Consider the following 16,759-nt stretch of genomic DNA (forward strand, 5'->3'; position numbering starts at 1 on the left):
GTGTGAGGCTGTCAGGTCCCCTAGAACTGGAGTCACGGACAGTTGTAAGCTGTTCTGTCAATGCTGGGAATTGAACCCAGGGCCTCTGGAAAAGTGGTCAGTGCTTCCAACCACTGAACCATTTCTCCAGCAACTCCTGCCCCCTCCTTAGGTGTTTATACTTTCCATTTTGTCTGCAAAGTTGTAAAGTTTTTCTACTTTTGTTTACTCGGAGAATTGTCACTCTTTCCTTTGGCAGTTGGTTCTAAGGCCACTGTACCTTCATAGTCTTTCTTTAGTATCCTGCTTAGAGGGCCTTTAGAGGAGATAAGTGACTCTCTGCATTCCTCTTACGTAGGGGACTCTAACTCCAGAGTGCCAACACAGATGCTAGCTGGAGTGATCACTATTAGCTCAGTGACCACTATTAACAATTATTTATTTATTTTTAGTCTTAAAAATCGTGTATGCATGCATCTGTATGTGGGTGTGTGCATTTGTGCGCAAGTGCCTGTGGAAGCCAGAAGAGGGCGTCAGATTCCATGGAACTGGAGCTTTGTACTGCCTGATGTGGGTACTGGGAACTCACCCTTGCAAAACCAGTACTTCCTTAACCTGTGGCCAATTCCTCCGGTCCCTTATTTACTTACATTTTTTTTTAAAATGTACTTTTTAAAAAATGTATAAGTGCTGTGTCTGCATGCATGATTGCAGGCCGGAAGAGGGCATCATATCCCATTATAGATAGTTGTGAGCCACCACGTGGCTGCTGGGAATTGAATTCAGGACTTCTTCACCGCTAAGACATCTCTCCAGCCCTCTTTGTTTACTTTTTACTATTAAATTTATTTAAAATTTATTTATTGTGATGTGTGGGACACGTGGGCGTCAGAGGAGAACTTGCAGGAGTTGGTTCTTTCTCTCCACCAAGTGGGTCCCTGGAGCCAGACTGGGGTCGTTAGGCTTGATGACAAATGGTTTCACTAGCTGAGTCACTTCACCAGCCCAGTACTCGCGTTTTTAACGCCTCAAAACAAAGCCTTACCTAGTGAGGCAGGGAGGGAATTGTGCGCATGCTCACAGCCCTGGAGCTGGGTTTCCCCGCCCCTTGCCCGCCAAGCCGGAAGTCTAGGCCTGTGAGCCACCCAGAACTGCGTTGCCACACTGTAGGTTTCCGTCCGGGAAAAGTAACGAAACGGCCGGTGGACCAGCAACATGGCGTGGTCCGTTAATAAGGTACTGACTGCTGGCCTTTGTGCCTTACTCAAGCCTGGGATCTGCAGAGGGTGGTTCGGTAGCAGGAGCTGTGGGCTCGCAGCTGTGCCAGGCTGAAGGATGGATGTCCCAAAGCGAAAAGCTTGGGGTCCGGAGTTCTGCTTTTGAGCCTTATTCACCTTCACGCCTCTGTTATTCTCCCTCTTGCTTCTCCCGCTCCTCATCCTCCCTCCGTCACAAGTTGCCTCCCTTCTACTTTCTAGCCACACCACCTGCTAACGCAGGCGCCCCTTACCGCTTCTGAACCTGGGTTCTTAAAATCTATGTAAGAATTTATATGTTATCCAGGATTATCTCCTACGTGACAGGCTTGTAAAACTTGAGATAGGGATTCTGTGAATAACTAAAAAAACATAGTGCATTATTACCTTCCTAATAATTTAGTTTCTCCATTTTTTTTTGAAAGCTTACAGTGTGAAGCACAGAACTAAGCCTTTTATTCCTATTTCATTAAATGTTCACACCAACCCCCTGAGATGAACATTATTGTCCTTAGCTTTGTAAGTACGAGAACCAAGGTACGAAGAACTCAAGTGTTCAGAACGTGGTCACGGTTTCCATAGGTGGTAAGATACAGATGTGAACTCAAGCCATTTTCAGAGCCCTGAAAAAAGATATTTGCCACATTGCTAAGAATCTATGACCCCTGGCTTCTTTGATTGATAAAGGAAATTACAGTGAGCTTTAAAGTGATATTCTGATCAACAGAGAGAAGTGTAATTGCTATTCATTCATTCATTCATTCACTCGCCCATTCCCTTAATATAGGCAAACAAGATAGGGGTTTGAATAAACTGGTCTCTGTTTTCCTCCACCCCTATTTGGGAAATTTTGATTAAATTATGAACTCATTATGATGTTGTTCTCCTCCTTTGCTCTTTCAGTTACTGAAAATGTTGTAACTCCTGTGAAGGGCTTATTTGGGGCAGATGTACCTGAAAGCTGTATTGCTTCCGTGTCAAAATGAGTCACTATACTCTCCAAGTCTCTTGTCCCTGTTTTCTTAATGCTTCCAGAAAATAAAGTATCACAGACATTCTTCCAGACCAGATTTTTCATACTGTGAAACTCTTTGATGTCTTTTTCTGACTCTCTAATTCTTGACAAAAGACTTCTGGTCCTTTAGTGTTTGCTAGTTTATAAACAGGTTTTGTGGACATATAATAAATAAACACAGCCAGAGTATTTTGTGATTCTTTTTTTAAAAAGATTTTTATGTTGAGGGAATCCCTATGGGGTATAAATTGAATTGGTCTCTGAGGTACTCTGTAGTTTATTACTGTTCATTCCCAAATAAGTTGACATTGCTTCTGAAATCTGTTAATATCACTGCATCATATGGTTCCATTTTGGGGGGTGGGTGGGGGAGTTTTCAAGACAGGGTTTCTCTGTGTAACAGCCCTAGCTGTCCTGAAACGTCACTCTGTAGACCAGGCTGGCTTGGAGCTCACCGAGATTCATCTGCCTCTGCCTCTTGAGTGCTGGGATTAAAGGCATGTGTTACCATTTCCTGGCGAATTCATAAATTCTTTATGAATTTAGAGAAAATAGTATTTCCTTTGTGTGTTATAAAAAAGGTCAGATTTAGGAGTCATCTCCCTAGCACAGGAGGTCATGCAGGTTTTTCAAACACCTCTAGAGACAGATTATCAATGACTCAGAGAAGAGTGCCTTCCTCATTGGCCACTTTTAAATCTTTCTCTCATATGTGATGCCTAGAATTGCTCATAGTTTGTCTGCTCAGCACAAAGCACAGATGAGGCTGGTAGGATCGAGACTGTTAACCTGTAAATAGTCTTAGACCTCACGTAGTCCACAGCTTTATGCCTGACTGCATTAACAGTGAGGTTAAGTGGGAGTTAACATTCCCACAGGGTCAGAACTAATTTGTTAGTGGAGATGGGACTAGAACCCAGATCTCTGGATTGCTAATCTAGTATCTTGAATACATTATAATGCTGATAAAACTTAACATGTTTGTGAGGCTAGAATGTTGCAGCCGTATCACCTTGTTGGCTCAAATCTATAATTTACTTTAAAATTATGAGTTATTAGGTCAGGTCTTTTGAAGTTTATAGTTGAATAAATTTTGTATGTAAAGCACATAAAGCTTCACATGTGTCCGTTTAGCATTTAGTTTGTTTCCTTTCCTTAGCCCCTGTGATAGTATTACTCACCAGTTTGACAAACTGTAGAATCACAGGGTGAGATGGGCTGTTGGGCCTGCCTGTGGGGAGATTGTTTTGGTTATGGTAATTGATGTGAAAAGACCCAGCAATAGGAAAAGAAACTCAAGAGAGTCCCCAGTGTATGATTGAATGGTCTGGTGCCATTGCTTGTGACTGTGACTTCATTACTCACATGGTTGACTCCTCCATCTAGGGGATTGTTGGTCCCTTCACAGCTTCTCCAGAGTGGGACGTTGTATTCTGTCATGCATTCTGTCTATAGCACATGTCCCCTTCTTTATCGGTCCTCTTCTACATACCAGCATGGGGACCCATTTCAGAATCTTTGCTAATAACTTCTTTTTTCCTTGGATACTTTTTTTTGGGACTCGTTTCTAGGCAGCTGTTGTGCTGTGTATGGACGTGGGGGCTGCCATGGGTAACTCCTTTCCTGGTGAGGAATCCCCATTTGAACAAGCAAAGAAAGTGATGACCATGTTTGTCCAACGACAGGTAAGTTTCAGATTAACCTTAAGCTTGTAACCCGTGTTTTGAACACTCATTGCCTTCAGCTCCTGGCGTCCTCAGTATTTCCAGCCTGTGTGTTGCAGAATATACCCAAGCCTGCCTACCACCAGAGCCTGATATTATTTGCTTTTCCTGATCTGGCCCCTTCTCTAGCTGTGACAGTTGTAAGCGGAAGCAAAAGGCAATACAAAATGTTTAAAAGAACCCTTCCTGGAGGCAAATGACTTGTGTAGGAATCCTTCCTTTACTCTGTCATTCACTGACCCCATGATCTGTAGCAAGCCCTTCAGTGTGTTTGTGCCTAGTCCAGTTATTGTTCAGTGCATAACAAACTACCCCAAACTTAGTATCTTAGTGACTTTAGGAAGGAGTTGTTCATGGTTGGCGGGTTTGATGGGATGATGAGGTAGGCTCAGGTAGGAGGTTTCCCAGTCCCCTTTCCATCAGTTGCTTGTTGCTGCAACAAAACACTTGAAAAGCAACTTAAATATAGAAAGACTTATTTTTGTCCCAGTTCAGAGTCCAGCAGCCATGGCCGGGAAATCATGGTCATAGGAGCTTGAGGCCACTGGTCTCATTGCATCTGCAGTTAGGGAACAGAGGGAGGCCGCCAGGCGAAGGCTACAGTTCAGATCCCTTTCTCCTTGTTGATTAGCCCAGACCCCAGCACGTTTAGGGTGGGTCTTCCTACCTCAGTTACTCAAGATAACCCCCTACAGGCTAACCTAATCTAAATAATCTCACATAGGCATGCCAGAGATTTGTAGCTGGCATCAATTTATCAATATTAGCCATCACACCCTATTTTACTTCCAACCTTTTTCTTTTTTCCTAAATGAGAAGGGTCTTTCCTTGTAACTCAGGCTGGCCTAGAACTCTCAGTTCTCATGTCTGCCTCCCAATTGCTGGGATTACAGGCATAAAATACCATTTTGGTAGATTTTTTTCCCCTTGACACCTCTTTCACAATTGCACACACAATTTGCACATGGACGGAGGCTGGGGCTGGAGTTATCTGAAGGCTCACTTGGTGTGGCTGTCCAAGATGGCAGCCCACAGCTCTCTGGATGATGCTTTATGGCAGCTGTGAACTCAGCTGGGGTTTGCCCGTCCGAAACCACTTATGTACAGCCTCTTCATGCAGTTTGGGAGCCTCACACGGTAGCAGCTACTTCTTTTTGTTTTTGTTTTTGTTTTTTTTTTTGAGATAGAGTTTCTCTGTGTAACCCTGGCTGTCCTGAAACTCAATCTGTAGACCAGGCTGGCCTCAAGCTCACAGAGATCTGCCTGCCTCTGCTTCTACCTCTCGAGTGCTGGGATTAAAATTCTGCATTACACTACCCAGCTGGTAGCAACTACACTACTTCTAAGGAGTATTCTAAGAGGAAGTAATTCCCAGAGGCCCTGCCTGTGTGGTTGTTATGGCCTAGTTTTAGAAGTCCCAGAATGCTGTTTGTTTGTTTGTTTTTTGACAGGGTTTCTTAGTGTAGCTCTTGCTGTCCTGGAACTCACTCTGTAGCCAGGCTGACCTCAAACTCACAGAGATCCACCTGCCTCTGCCTCCTGAGTGCTGGGATTAAAGGCATGTGCCACCACACCCAGCTTCCCAGAATGCCTTTTTGTTGTTTTGTATTTGCTAGTAAGTCATTAAGGCCAGCTCACAACTAAGGATGGAGAGAAAATTAGACTTTTTTTTTTTTTAATTAAGAAGTAGCCTGCAGATGTATGGAGAAAAGGAATGGATGGTGGCTATCTTGGGGACACGTAACGTAATGCTTCAGCGCCCTGTGTCAAAGTAAGAAGTGATAATCCCTACCAGGAAGAGTCACTTGAGGAATAATGTAGCTTTGTAACCTGGGTGTGGTGGTGTATGCTTGTAACCTCTCCTCAGAAGGCCGGCGCAGTTGAGGTCACGTGGGCTGCACAGCGAGTTTCAAGCCAGCATGGGATATCGGAAAGGACTCTGCCTCAGAGACAGCTGTCCCAGTTTAATTTCTGCTGCTGGTAGAAAGAAGAGACAAAACAACAAAAGCCTAATGAAACATGACTTAGAGAAGAAAGGGTTCATTTCAGGTCGCTGTTCCAGGCTGGAGCCCATGGTTCTCAGGAAGTGGAGGCAGAAACTGGCAACTGCTAGTCACATCTAGCATAAAGTCAGGAGCAGAAGGAGAATGAAGTATGCATGCTTACTTGTGCTGAAATGAAAAGAAGTCTGTAGGTAATGAAATATCTGCTTAGGGGCCGAAGAGACTGCTCGGAGGTTAAGAGCACTGGCTACTCTTCCAGAAGACCTGGGATCCATTCCCAACACCCACATGGTGGTTCACAACTACCTGTAACTCTAGTTCCGGGTTAGTCATACTCTTTTTGGGGTACCAGGCATGAACATAAACACACATACACACAGACAAAATATCCATCTAAATATAATAATAAAATGATTTTTTAAAAATTAGAAAGAAAAAGTCTGCTTAGAACCTAATTGTCATTGCTAGTAAGTCCCATGTTCATTCAGTAATATCAGGTGGCCGGGGGACCTTCCTAAGGAGATATGATCTTCCTGCCCCTTGAAGGTTAGGTTTCCTCTCCTTCTAGGCTGTTTGCATACAGTCTTCAACTTTTGGATACTCTGTCCTAGGTATTTTCCGAGAGCAAGGATGAGATTGCTTTAGTCCTCTTCGGTACGGACAACACTGATAATGCCCTTGCTGGTGAGGACCAGTATCAGAACATCACAGTGCGCAGACACCTGATGCTACCAGATTTTGATTTGCTGGAAGACATTGGAAGCAAAATCCAACCAGGCTCTCGACAAGCTGACTGTATCCTTTTTGTGCCCAAGGAGTCAAGAAATTTCCATTTATCTGGAAAATCACAGTCCAGTTTGGTGAGGCTCTCCCAGAGTCTCAGATCTGAACATCTGGGCATGTTTTTCTCTGAGGAAAAGAGGATGTGTAATTAATATGGAATTAGTTAACTAATTAATTAATGCCCAGCTTCAGGTCTTCTAGTCTCTTGCTCTTTCTGTTCCTTGTGGTATTGAGAAGTTGGGAAGTATGGGGTGGGGGAATCCTAGGGAATAAATGCATGTGTGGACTGAGGAGAGGGCTTGATGGTACTGCTTATAGTGTGTTTGTCTTAGAGTTTTATTGCTGTGAAGAGATGCCTTGACCACGGCCACTCTTATGAGGAAAACATCATTGGGGCTGGCTTACAGCTCAGAGGCTTAGTCCATTATCATCAAGGTGGGAAGTAAGGCGGCACACAGATAGACATGGTGATGGAGTAGCCGAGAGTTCTACATCCCAGTGCATAGGCAGCAGGAAGAGAGAGCGACACTGGGCCTGGCTTGAGCACTGGAAACCCCAAAGTCCACCCCTAGTGACACACTTCCTCCAACAAGGCCACACCTACTTCAACAAGGCCACACCTCCCAATCCTTTCAAATAATGCCACTCCCTATGAACCTCTGGGCGCCATTTTCATTCAGACCACCACAGAGGTGAGAAATGTATGTTTAGAAGAGTATAGCATTAACTTTCTCTGCTCTTCTGAAGGACATTTTTATGCCACAAAATCACGTTAATAGTCAAGCTGAGATTTCTCATATCTCCCATAGGCCTATTCTAGTTTTCTATTCTGTTGGTGTGGTAAGACACTGACCATAATCAGCTTGAGAAGGAAAGGGTTTATTTTAGCTTACAGGTTATAGTCCATTATGGAAGGAAGCCAATGCAAGAGCTCAGGCAGGAGCTTGAAGCACAAATCAACAGAAAAACGCTGCTTACTGAGCTTTCTCCCCAGGCTCTTATTCAGCCACCTTATTTAAACAGCCAGGTCCACCTGCCCAGAGATGGTACCACCCACAGGGGGCCCCACAGTGGTCTGGGTCCTCCTCTGTCACTTGGTAACTAAGAAAATGTCCCACAGTCACGTCAACAAGCTAATCTGCTGGAGACAATTCTCAGCTGAGGTTTGGCCTCCCAGGTTTCAAGTTATTAGCCGGGAGCCAGGTGGTGGTGGCACACGCCTTTAATCCCTGTATTTGGGAAGCAGAGGCAGGTGAATCTCTGAGCTGGAGGTCAGCCTGGTCTACAAGAGCTAGTTCCAGGACAGCTAGAACTGTTACATAGAGAAACCTGTCCCCAAAAAAACAAAACAAAACAAAAAAATTAGCTATGAAATGAAACTCTGTTCACCATCCCCCCACAACACCCAAGAATGGGGTTCTAATTTTAAGGGTCTAGTCTTAGTATTTTTCTCTAAACAATTAGTAGTAGTGTTCTTGACCATTGGGAGGTGCTGCTGTGTTTGGAGTGACTTACAAATGCTGCCTGATGGCCTGCTTTGTATTTAAGAATAGACGGTGATTACTAAATAGGGTTCTAGGCACTGTTAAATGACATGTTCTTGTTAAAACAATATGCATTAACTCTTTTGTGTTTAATTTCTTTTTCACACTACTTGTCAGAATGAATACATTGATAGATAGCATTTATGAAGTAGAATCTTTCCAAGTCATCCACTGTCCACCGTTGTCAGTAGTGGGGGCTTTGCTGGGAGAAACTGCAGTGTTCGTGGGGTGACGGCACTGTTGGCTCTGTTCCTGCCCTTAACCAGCTGAGTCCTGGACGCCCTGATCGTGTGCATGGATCTGATTCAGCGGGAAACCATGTGAGTGTCTCACCTAAGGAGTCCAGACATGAGGCCTTCTGGGAAGAGCATGAGTTGCTGTGTTCAGTATTCTGTATGGTTTGCTGTTAACACAGCAGCATGCTAGTCTAGCAGAGAGACTATTTGACAGAAGTCAATGCCCACTTTTCTAGTTGTAGAAAGTTTAAAACAAAGGACCACATTTGGTGGGAGTTTCTATGGGAGAATAAGCATTTGGCATATCTCAGTTTTCTTATTTGACTTAAACTAATTATCCCAAATCTTTAAAAAGGACTAAGTGATAAGATACATAGTGATTGTTATGCTGTACACAGTAATTGTAGTCAACATCCTGACCCATTATTGTTTAATTACTGTATCTTGAAATGTGTATGCCCTTGAACACATGGATGCATTGTTAGGAAAGCCGTTTTGTGCTGACATCCCAGGTCTGAATCTGGATCACGTTATCTCAGTCTGAATCCTCTGCAAAATCCTGCAGCTGATCCCTTGTTTAGTACCCCAGCAGGACATTTGGAAAGTGAAGGTGCAGGGCTGAAGTCTTCTTACACCTGGGAGTGCCTTGTTTACATTCTGAAGCTGTGGGGGGGGGGAGGTGGGGGGGGAAGGGGAAGGGATTGTTTTAAACTACAATGCTACGAATCAGAGCTAGGGGACAAGAATATTATATTTTGTAATGCTGAGCCAAGTGCGAACCATAGAAAGTTGATTATGTATTTAATAGGAACTTAACTGAGCATTAAGAGTGTGTGGACTTTGAGGCTGTAATCGTACCTATCAGTGTGTCTACATTCAGTCGTTGGCCTCTCTGCTCAATGACCAAGTATACTTGAGCTCCTAGAAAACACTCAAAAGAATACTTTCTTTAAAATCACCCTTTTTTCAAAACTAGGGAGGCAGAGGCAGGTGGATCTCTGTGAGTTCGAGGCCAGCCTGGTCTACAGAGCGAGTTCAGGACAGCCAGTGCTACACAGAGAAACCCTGTCTAAGAAAAACCAACAATAGCAATAATCAAAAAATCACCTTTTTTTTGGTATTCTTGTATTTGTGTGTGTGTGTGCGCACGCACACATGTACAGTACGTGTGGAGCCAGATGACTACCCTGGAGTCAGTTCTCTTCTTCCTGTGTAAGTTCTGGTGACTGAACTCAGGTTACAAGCATTCAGGGCAACCGTCCTATCTGCTGAGCCATCTCACTGGCCCTCAGAGAATGCTTTCTTAATGTGACCACTCTTGTCTTTTAGAGGGAAGAAGTTTGGGAAGAAGCACATTGAAGTGTTCACTGACCTCAGCAGCCCGTTCAGCCAAGATCAACTAGATGTCATCATTTGTAACTTGAAGAAATCTGGCATCTCCCTGCAGTTCTTGTAAGAGCTCAAGAGTAATGTGTAGGGCATCTTGTCCCTCTATGCAGTGAGCAGGGCCCTGTGTAGAACCTCCTCTTTGGCTAAGTAGGACTCTGCCAGGTGACCGATTGGCCACCTTGCGTGTGTCGATTATTCCTGTGTTCCTGGAACTGTTTTGAGCTGTGATGATAAAGAAATAATTGAAGTAGTGCTACAGAGAAATTGAGCTTAATAGCAAATTACAGATTTTAGACCTAAAATGATCAAGGAATTAGAAAAACATCTTTTGAGGATGTTCAGTTTATTTCCTGTCTGCATAGACGACATTAACAGACTGATATGATAGTTGATTTCTTATGTGGCTCAGAGAAGACAGCAGTAGACTGAGGGTAGACAAAGCGTAATGTTAGGAGTCAATTTATAGCAATATAATATCTATATGTAACCCTTTCTCAGGGGTGCAGACACATAATAAAATGTAATTTGTTATGTGTGCTATAAAATTTGAGGAGAAAATGTGTATTTTATAGTTGATAAGGAAGAAATCCCTTCACCTCACAGTAACTTGAATTCCTTTCTAACATTTACTTTCTTTCTCATATATCCCCACTAAAAAAATTCTTGTCGCTTCGCTAATCCTTCCTGCTGCATTTAAAACCCATTTCTTCTTGTCCTATTTTTGGCTGGAGCAGAGTAATGCTATAGGATGTTGAATTATTAATCTGATCAGGGACGTTCATCTTTCAAATTGAGCCCTGCACTAAGAAGTGTTTGGAGTGGGCACCACTGGCCTCGGTGACTGCCTACCACAGGGAATTAAGAACCCCTCTTGCATGCATGTCTGCCCGTCTTAAGATTGCTGGGCACATCTTCCTGTGGGACTATACGGAAGAGTTCAGAAGAGCCCAGCAAACTGGTGCTTGGTAAGATGGCACTTCAGAGAAATTAAGTGCTTTTCAAGTGACACTTCTCACGGACCCGAGGTTTGCTCGGCACTTGAGAAGGCAGCTCAGCCCAGTTTTTCCTGCGCGTGGCCTCAGGATGCCTCATGTTTGAAGCCTAATGTGCTGCACTTCTGCCGCTGTCACTTGAAAGAGCTGCCTCTTTTAGAGATGTGCGCCGGAGTAGGATACGCAGAAGGACGCAGTCTTTTCTTCCGCTTGCCGGTTAGTTGTCTGGTGGCTTTCTGTCCCTCGGAAATGTTTTCTTCCTGTACTGCAGACCAGCGCCTGCTGCCCGGTGCATTCCCCATCACTTTAGTTTCATTTAAAACATACTGTTCCGTGGGCATAGGTTTTCGCTTCCTCTGGCCAAATGCAGCATAGAAAGAATTGTTACTGTAACTTTTTCTAGGGTAGCTTTCCTTATGCTTCATCTTCACGTTATCTGTGTCTTCTTGTTGATGCTCCAGTAACAGTCGGCACCTAATGCGAAGTGTCCGTCGTGCACGTGGGAAGTGCTTTAGCTTGATGTGCAATACAGGTCCTGTGGCTCATGCTAAGTAAATGAAGAGAAAGGTTACCCAGAAAGCCTTATTTTGAGTATAGCAAGCTGAATGATTGATTGTCTTTAAAGTATCCATCACATAGGGGTGACCTACAGAGTGTTGGGAGAATGGAAACGATTACCCTAATTCAGCCCTCTGGTTTGCAGGAATAAAGTAAGGCGGTATGCCATAGCCCAAGAGCGTCACCCTGTCAGTCAGGTGACTGGGTGACTCTGGTCCAGTTATTTCATCTCAGTTGTTTTAGTTCTTAGTGAAAACATAAGTCCCCACTGACTTAGTATATGAGAAATAAATGCTATTGTTTAGATGTAATCATATCTAAATTAACAGATATGATATTATGCTAATATGTATTTGGGTGGTCTTTCAGTTTGCATATAGATTGATCATTTAATGTTTTAAACTTAATTTTTATTTTCTATGTTTGGATGTCTTGTTTGCATATATGTCCATGTACCCCATGTGTGCCTGGTGCCTGTGGAGACCAGAACAGGGTATTGGGTCCCGGGAACTGGAGTTGCATATGGTTATAAACCACCATGTGGGTGCTGGGAACCAAAATGGATCCTCTGAAAGAGTAACAAGTGCTTTTAACCACTGAGCCATCTCCCTAGCCTCTGGTTATTAATATATTTTGTTATTAATCCTAACCTGGAGTTAGCCTCATTTCAAACAAATAACTAGAGAGCAACATAACAGAATTGGGCTTTATTTCTTTCTAGCAATATTCTATTTCTGTATAAGATTTTTTCTTTCTTTCTTTTTTTTTTTTTTGTAGACCAGGCTGACCTTGAACTCACAGAGATCCACCTGCCTCTGCCTCCCTAGTGCTGGGATTAAAGGCATGTGCCACCATGCCCAGCTTCTGTATAAGATTTTAATGTGTACAATAACATTTGAATTTTTAAGTATTTTATGTTTCACAGCCTCTTATTTATTATTGTGATTATTTGCAGTGTTGCGGTTGGTTCAGGACTTCGTGTGTGAAACGCAACCACTCTATCATTGAGCCACACGTCCTCAGCTTCATGTCCTTAATAAATCCCCATAGGAACCCTGAGGGATTGTTGGTGACCTCCCCAGTGCTCTGGTGTTCTTAATGCATTGCCTGACTTTGTTCTAGGAAGTATTTCTTCCTGAACTTTAGCCCGTGGCTTTAGTGACCTTCAGTGAACTCTTCTAGATCCCTCGTGTTGATCCTCGATATTTGTAAACGTTTGAAATCAGCAGGTTGAACCCTGAGTCCTTTGTAGATGTGAGCTTGCCACAGTCGATTGCTATGGCTGTTCAGTACAGGGGAGGGAATTTACAAACAGACCAGCCCCACAGAGGTCTGGAGGAAGGAAGTCTGAGCTCACAGTGCCAACGCAGGTCTGGTGTTTGGTGGGAGATGTCTGTCTCCCAGAGGATGCTGTGAGTGTCACATGACAGGACAGAAAAGGCTAAAAGTACCATCTCTAGTCCCTTGCATAAAACTCAGGGTTCCACCATCACAACAGTCATCTGCTGACCCCACTCCCATACTTAAATTTCAACATAAGGAATTTGGGAGCACAGTCCATAGTAGGGCAGTGTGGAAGAAGCCATTCTGAGAGAGAAAGCAGTTCAAGGCAGGTGAGGTGACATGGAGAGGTGGCAGCGAAAGGCCCCCTGGACCTGGCCGTTCCATTGCTACCTAGAGAGCCTGCCCTTTGGTTACTTGGTTGTGTCAGCCAGTCTCCCTTGTTACCGTGTCCAAGAAGTTTTAGAAGTTTAAAGCTTAAAGCATAAATAATCCTCAGGTGGATGCGTGCCACGTGATAGACAAAATTCTGGAGTTGCGTAAGGTTGACTGGCAGGCAGGCCTTTCACTCGTGTGTCGTGACAGTCACAGAGTTGGAATCCAGATTTGGAACCCAAACTCACCTTCTTTCCTGATGGTCTTTCCTGAAAGTCTGCCTTTTCCCATCTGCAAGAGCGGTGAGGCCGGGAGCAGAGGAGATGGTGACCCGGGCTTGGACCACCTTGGACCGTCCTTTCCTCAGAAAGGGATTACTAAGCAGCAAGAGGAAGGTATCCGCATGGTGCAAAGAGTGATGGTGTCTCTAGAAGGTGAAGATGGGCTGGATGAGATCTATTCCTTCAGGTAAGACATGGAGACACTGGCAGCAACTTTTAATCTTCCCACGTGGATTTCTTTGATCAGAGGTCTTCCCAGTGCTTTTCTGAGTCATTCTCGACTTAGCAGTCATTCTTTAATAACTGTTCTGAATTTTATTAAAGAAGTCTCAAACTCACCCTTAATCTCCCTTTTATGAGTTTGGCTTGCACAGGGTGCTCATTTATTTCCAGACACATGTCACTGAAGTTCGGGAGGGAGGGAGCTTTAGAAATGGAGTACTAGATTTCGTCTTTATTCCAAGCTTGAGGTACATTCCTTGGACCACTCTCTTCATACATTTACAAAACCCATTGTCTTTATTTTTAAGTTCTTTTATTAGTGCATATTGATTATTCCTGAAGTCTGTAGACTGGTTTATTTCAGCAGCCCCTCTTTCGATTCCAGGTCTCTCAGCCGCTGTCCTTTGCTTTTCAGCAATCAGAAAACTCAAAATCAACATAATAGCATAAAGAATCCAGACTCCTTGTGTATTTCTCATCTTTATGTGGCTTTTTTCTTTTATGTTATTTTTATTTTCTCTTTAAAGAGTTTATTTTTTAAAAATTATTTGTTTTTCCTATAACTACCTATATCTTTTCATCTTTAACTTATGCACATTGTAAAACACACTGGAATCTATTTAGGGGCTTTCTGTCTGGATCTCCTCTACTGTGTAACCGAGCAAACTTTAGACTGCTAAGCTACACCTGATTCTCTGTGTGCTCTATAAACTGGCTCTGCCCACTCTCAGGTTTGGTTGTGAAAGCCAAGCCTAAAGCATGTGTGACTGGGAACTGCATGCAACCTTCCTAGAACTCTGAATGCCCATGCTTGTGCCATGGCAGACACTTTTACTTTGCTTTTTGTTCCTACTTAACTTACTGGCTGCTCATGGGCTCACCAGCAGGCAGAAACTCTTAAAGGAGCCATATACTTTTTTTGTTTTTGTTTTTGATTTTTTGCTTTCTCAGGCCTGCATGGAAATACAGACCCACATTGGTGCACCAGATTGTAGTGTGATATTTTACTCTTTTGGCTTTCTGGGGCCCAACGTCTAGTTCCCACAGAAGCTTATTCCTAATTATGAATATCCGGCCTTAACTTGGCTTGTTTCTTGCCAGTTTTTCTAACTTAAATTGACCCATCTACCTTTTGTCTCTGGGCCTTTTCCTTTTCTTACTTCTGTATATCTGACTTTCACTCTTACTCCGTGACTGGCTGTGATGTCCTCCTCCTTCTCTCTTGCTCCTCTCCTCTTCCAGATTTCTCCTTCAACCTGCCAATTCCACCTATCTTTGCCCCTGCCTTGCTACTGGCCACTCAGCTCTTCATTAGTGTTTTAGACAGGCAAAGAATCACAGCTTCACAGAGTTAAACAAATGCAGCATAAAAAAAGCAATACACCTTAAAATAATATTCCACAAGAAGACAGTTTGAGGTGGACATCATGTCCACTTAGCAAAACAGTAGTAGCTTTTTCACTAGGACCTATGACCTCTATAGCCATAGGCTTTTGACCAGGCTTGCAGTACTAAACGTGGCTTTTCTCCTATGGACTGTATTTAAATTCAAACATGTAGGGGTTGGTCACTACTAGTGATGCCACTGTTACATCAGTGAGCCTGTCCGGTCGGTATTCCAGTACACAGTGGCCACATAGGGGACTGAGTAAGACTGTTGGTGACTGTCCTTCCAGCATCGGACAAGCGGACAGCAGGGCACAGGCTTCACACTCCGCACTGGCTTTCTTTCTTTATGTTCTGCAACCAAAGCACATGGTACCTTCTGCAATAGTCTTACCACATAGTTCTGTTGTGCAACAAACAGTAATGGCAATAGCCCTATTGTCTTGTGGACCTCAGGGGTTTCCCTTACCAATAATTGATAGGGAGGTGACCTGCCCCTGGGATTTTCATTTACTAACACGTGACTTCTGGGACAGTTTTATCACTCACACATGAGACCTGAACTTCGCCGCTCAAACTCTTTAAAGTTCTGTCTTTTAATTAGCTTACAGAGCAGTTGGTTTCCTTATGGTTTAGAAAGATTTTTAGAAAAAAAAAATACATTTTTTTACCTTATTTGTGTGAGTGTTTTGCCTGCATGTATGTATGGGTCCACATGCATATCCGTTGTCCACAGAAGTTAGAAGAAGGCATTAGATCCCCTGGAACTAGAGTTACAAACAGTAGTGAGCCACCATGTGGGTGTGTGAATCGAACCAGGGTCTCTGCAAGAGCAGCCAGTGCTCTTAATCCCTGAGGCATCTCTCCAGCCTCCTAATGCATCTTTAGTTTGGGTCTACTATCTCATTTCATAGCCACCCATTTCCATGTAAACATTTCCACCCCAGTGTTCCTCTTCCACCTCCATATTATGTGTTCTGTTGTACACACATGCGTGTGCACGTGCGCGCGCGCGCACACACACACACACACAATTTAGGCCTCTTTTTTTAATCCTCTCATGGGCCCTTTCTGGTTTCCTAGGCCCTGTAAACTAATTTCTACATAAATGCACGTATATAAAAAGGAGAAGCAAGGGTTCGTGTATGAGAGAATTTGTATAATGTATCTTTCAGAGCCTGGGTTATCTCATTTAATATATTTTTCAATTCTAGCCACTTTCTTGCAGATTTTATAATTTCCTTGTTCTTTAAAGCTTACTAAAATTCTATTGTGTATGGGTGCCACACTTTCATTATCCATTCATAAACTGATGGACATCTAGGCTGGTTCCTTTCCTTTCTGTTGTAACTACAACAGAAATAAACATGGCTGTGCAGGTATGTCTGTGCAGTGTGGGATGCATAGTTCTCATTCTCTCTGATGTCCGTAGTGGCTGTAACTAGGGAAAATGGTGTCGTGTCTGACTGTCAGTGCTCCTGTACTTTCTGATGCTAATTTTAGAGAGCATCAAGGGAGGGTATAACATGGTTTCTAATTTGAGGCTTCTTCTTTTTTCCCCCTCTAACTTTATGCTAGATTCTCAACCTTTCTAATGCTATGACCCTTTAATATAGTTTCTCATTGTTGTGGTGACCCCAAACCATAAAATTATTTTGTTGCTCCTTCATAACTGTAATTTTGCTACTGTTGTGCATTATAATAGAAATATATTTGATACGTGCGCCCTGTGAAA

The 16,759-nt window shown here is 43.4% G+C and overlaps 1 protein-coding gene across 1 annotated transcript in view; it reads left to right on the forward strand.

Annotated features, from left to right (window-relative positions):
• The first annotated feature begins 1,067 nt into the window (after positions 1-1,067).
• Positions 1,068-16,759, forward strand: part of Xrcc5 (X-ray repair cross complementing 5) — a 93,829-nt gene continuing 78,137 nt past the window's right edge. The window contains exons 1-6 of the mRNA XM_075951538.1: positions 1,068-1,215; positions 3,822-3,935; positions 6,589-6,772; positions 8,576-8,624; positions 9,870-9,992; positions 13,412-13,603. Of these exons, the coding sequence (XP_075807653.1) occupies positions 1,195-1,215; positions 3,822-3,935; positions 6,589-6,772; positions 8,576-8,624; positions 9,870-9,992; positions 13,412-13,603 (683 nt within the window). The 5' untranslated portion in view covers positions 1,068-1,194. The remainder of the gene's footprint in view (positions 1,216-3,821; positions 3,936-6,588; positions 6,773-8,575; positions 8,625-9,869; positions 9,993-13,411; positions 13,604-16,759) is intronic.

This window comes from Microtus pennsylvanicus, chromosome 17 (assembly GCF_037038515.1).
Source record: "Microtus pennsylvanicus isolate mMicPen1 chromosome 17, mMicPen1.hap1, whole genome shotgun sequence".
Lineage (NCBI taxonomy): Eukaryota > Metazoa > Chordata > Mammalia > Rodentia > Cricetidae > Microtus > Microtus pennsylvanicus.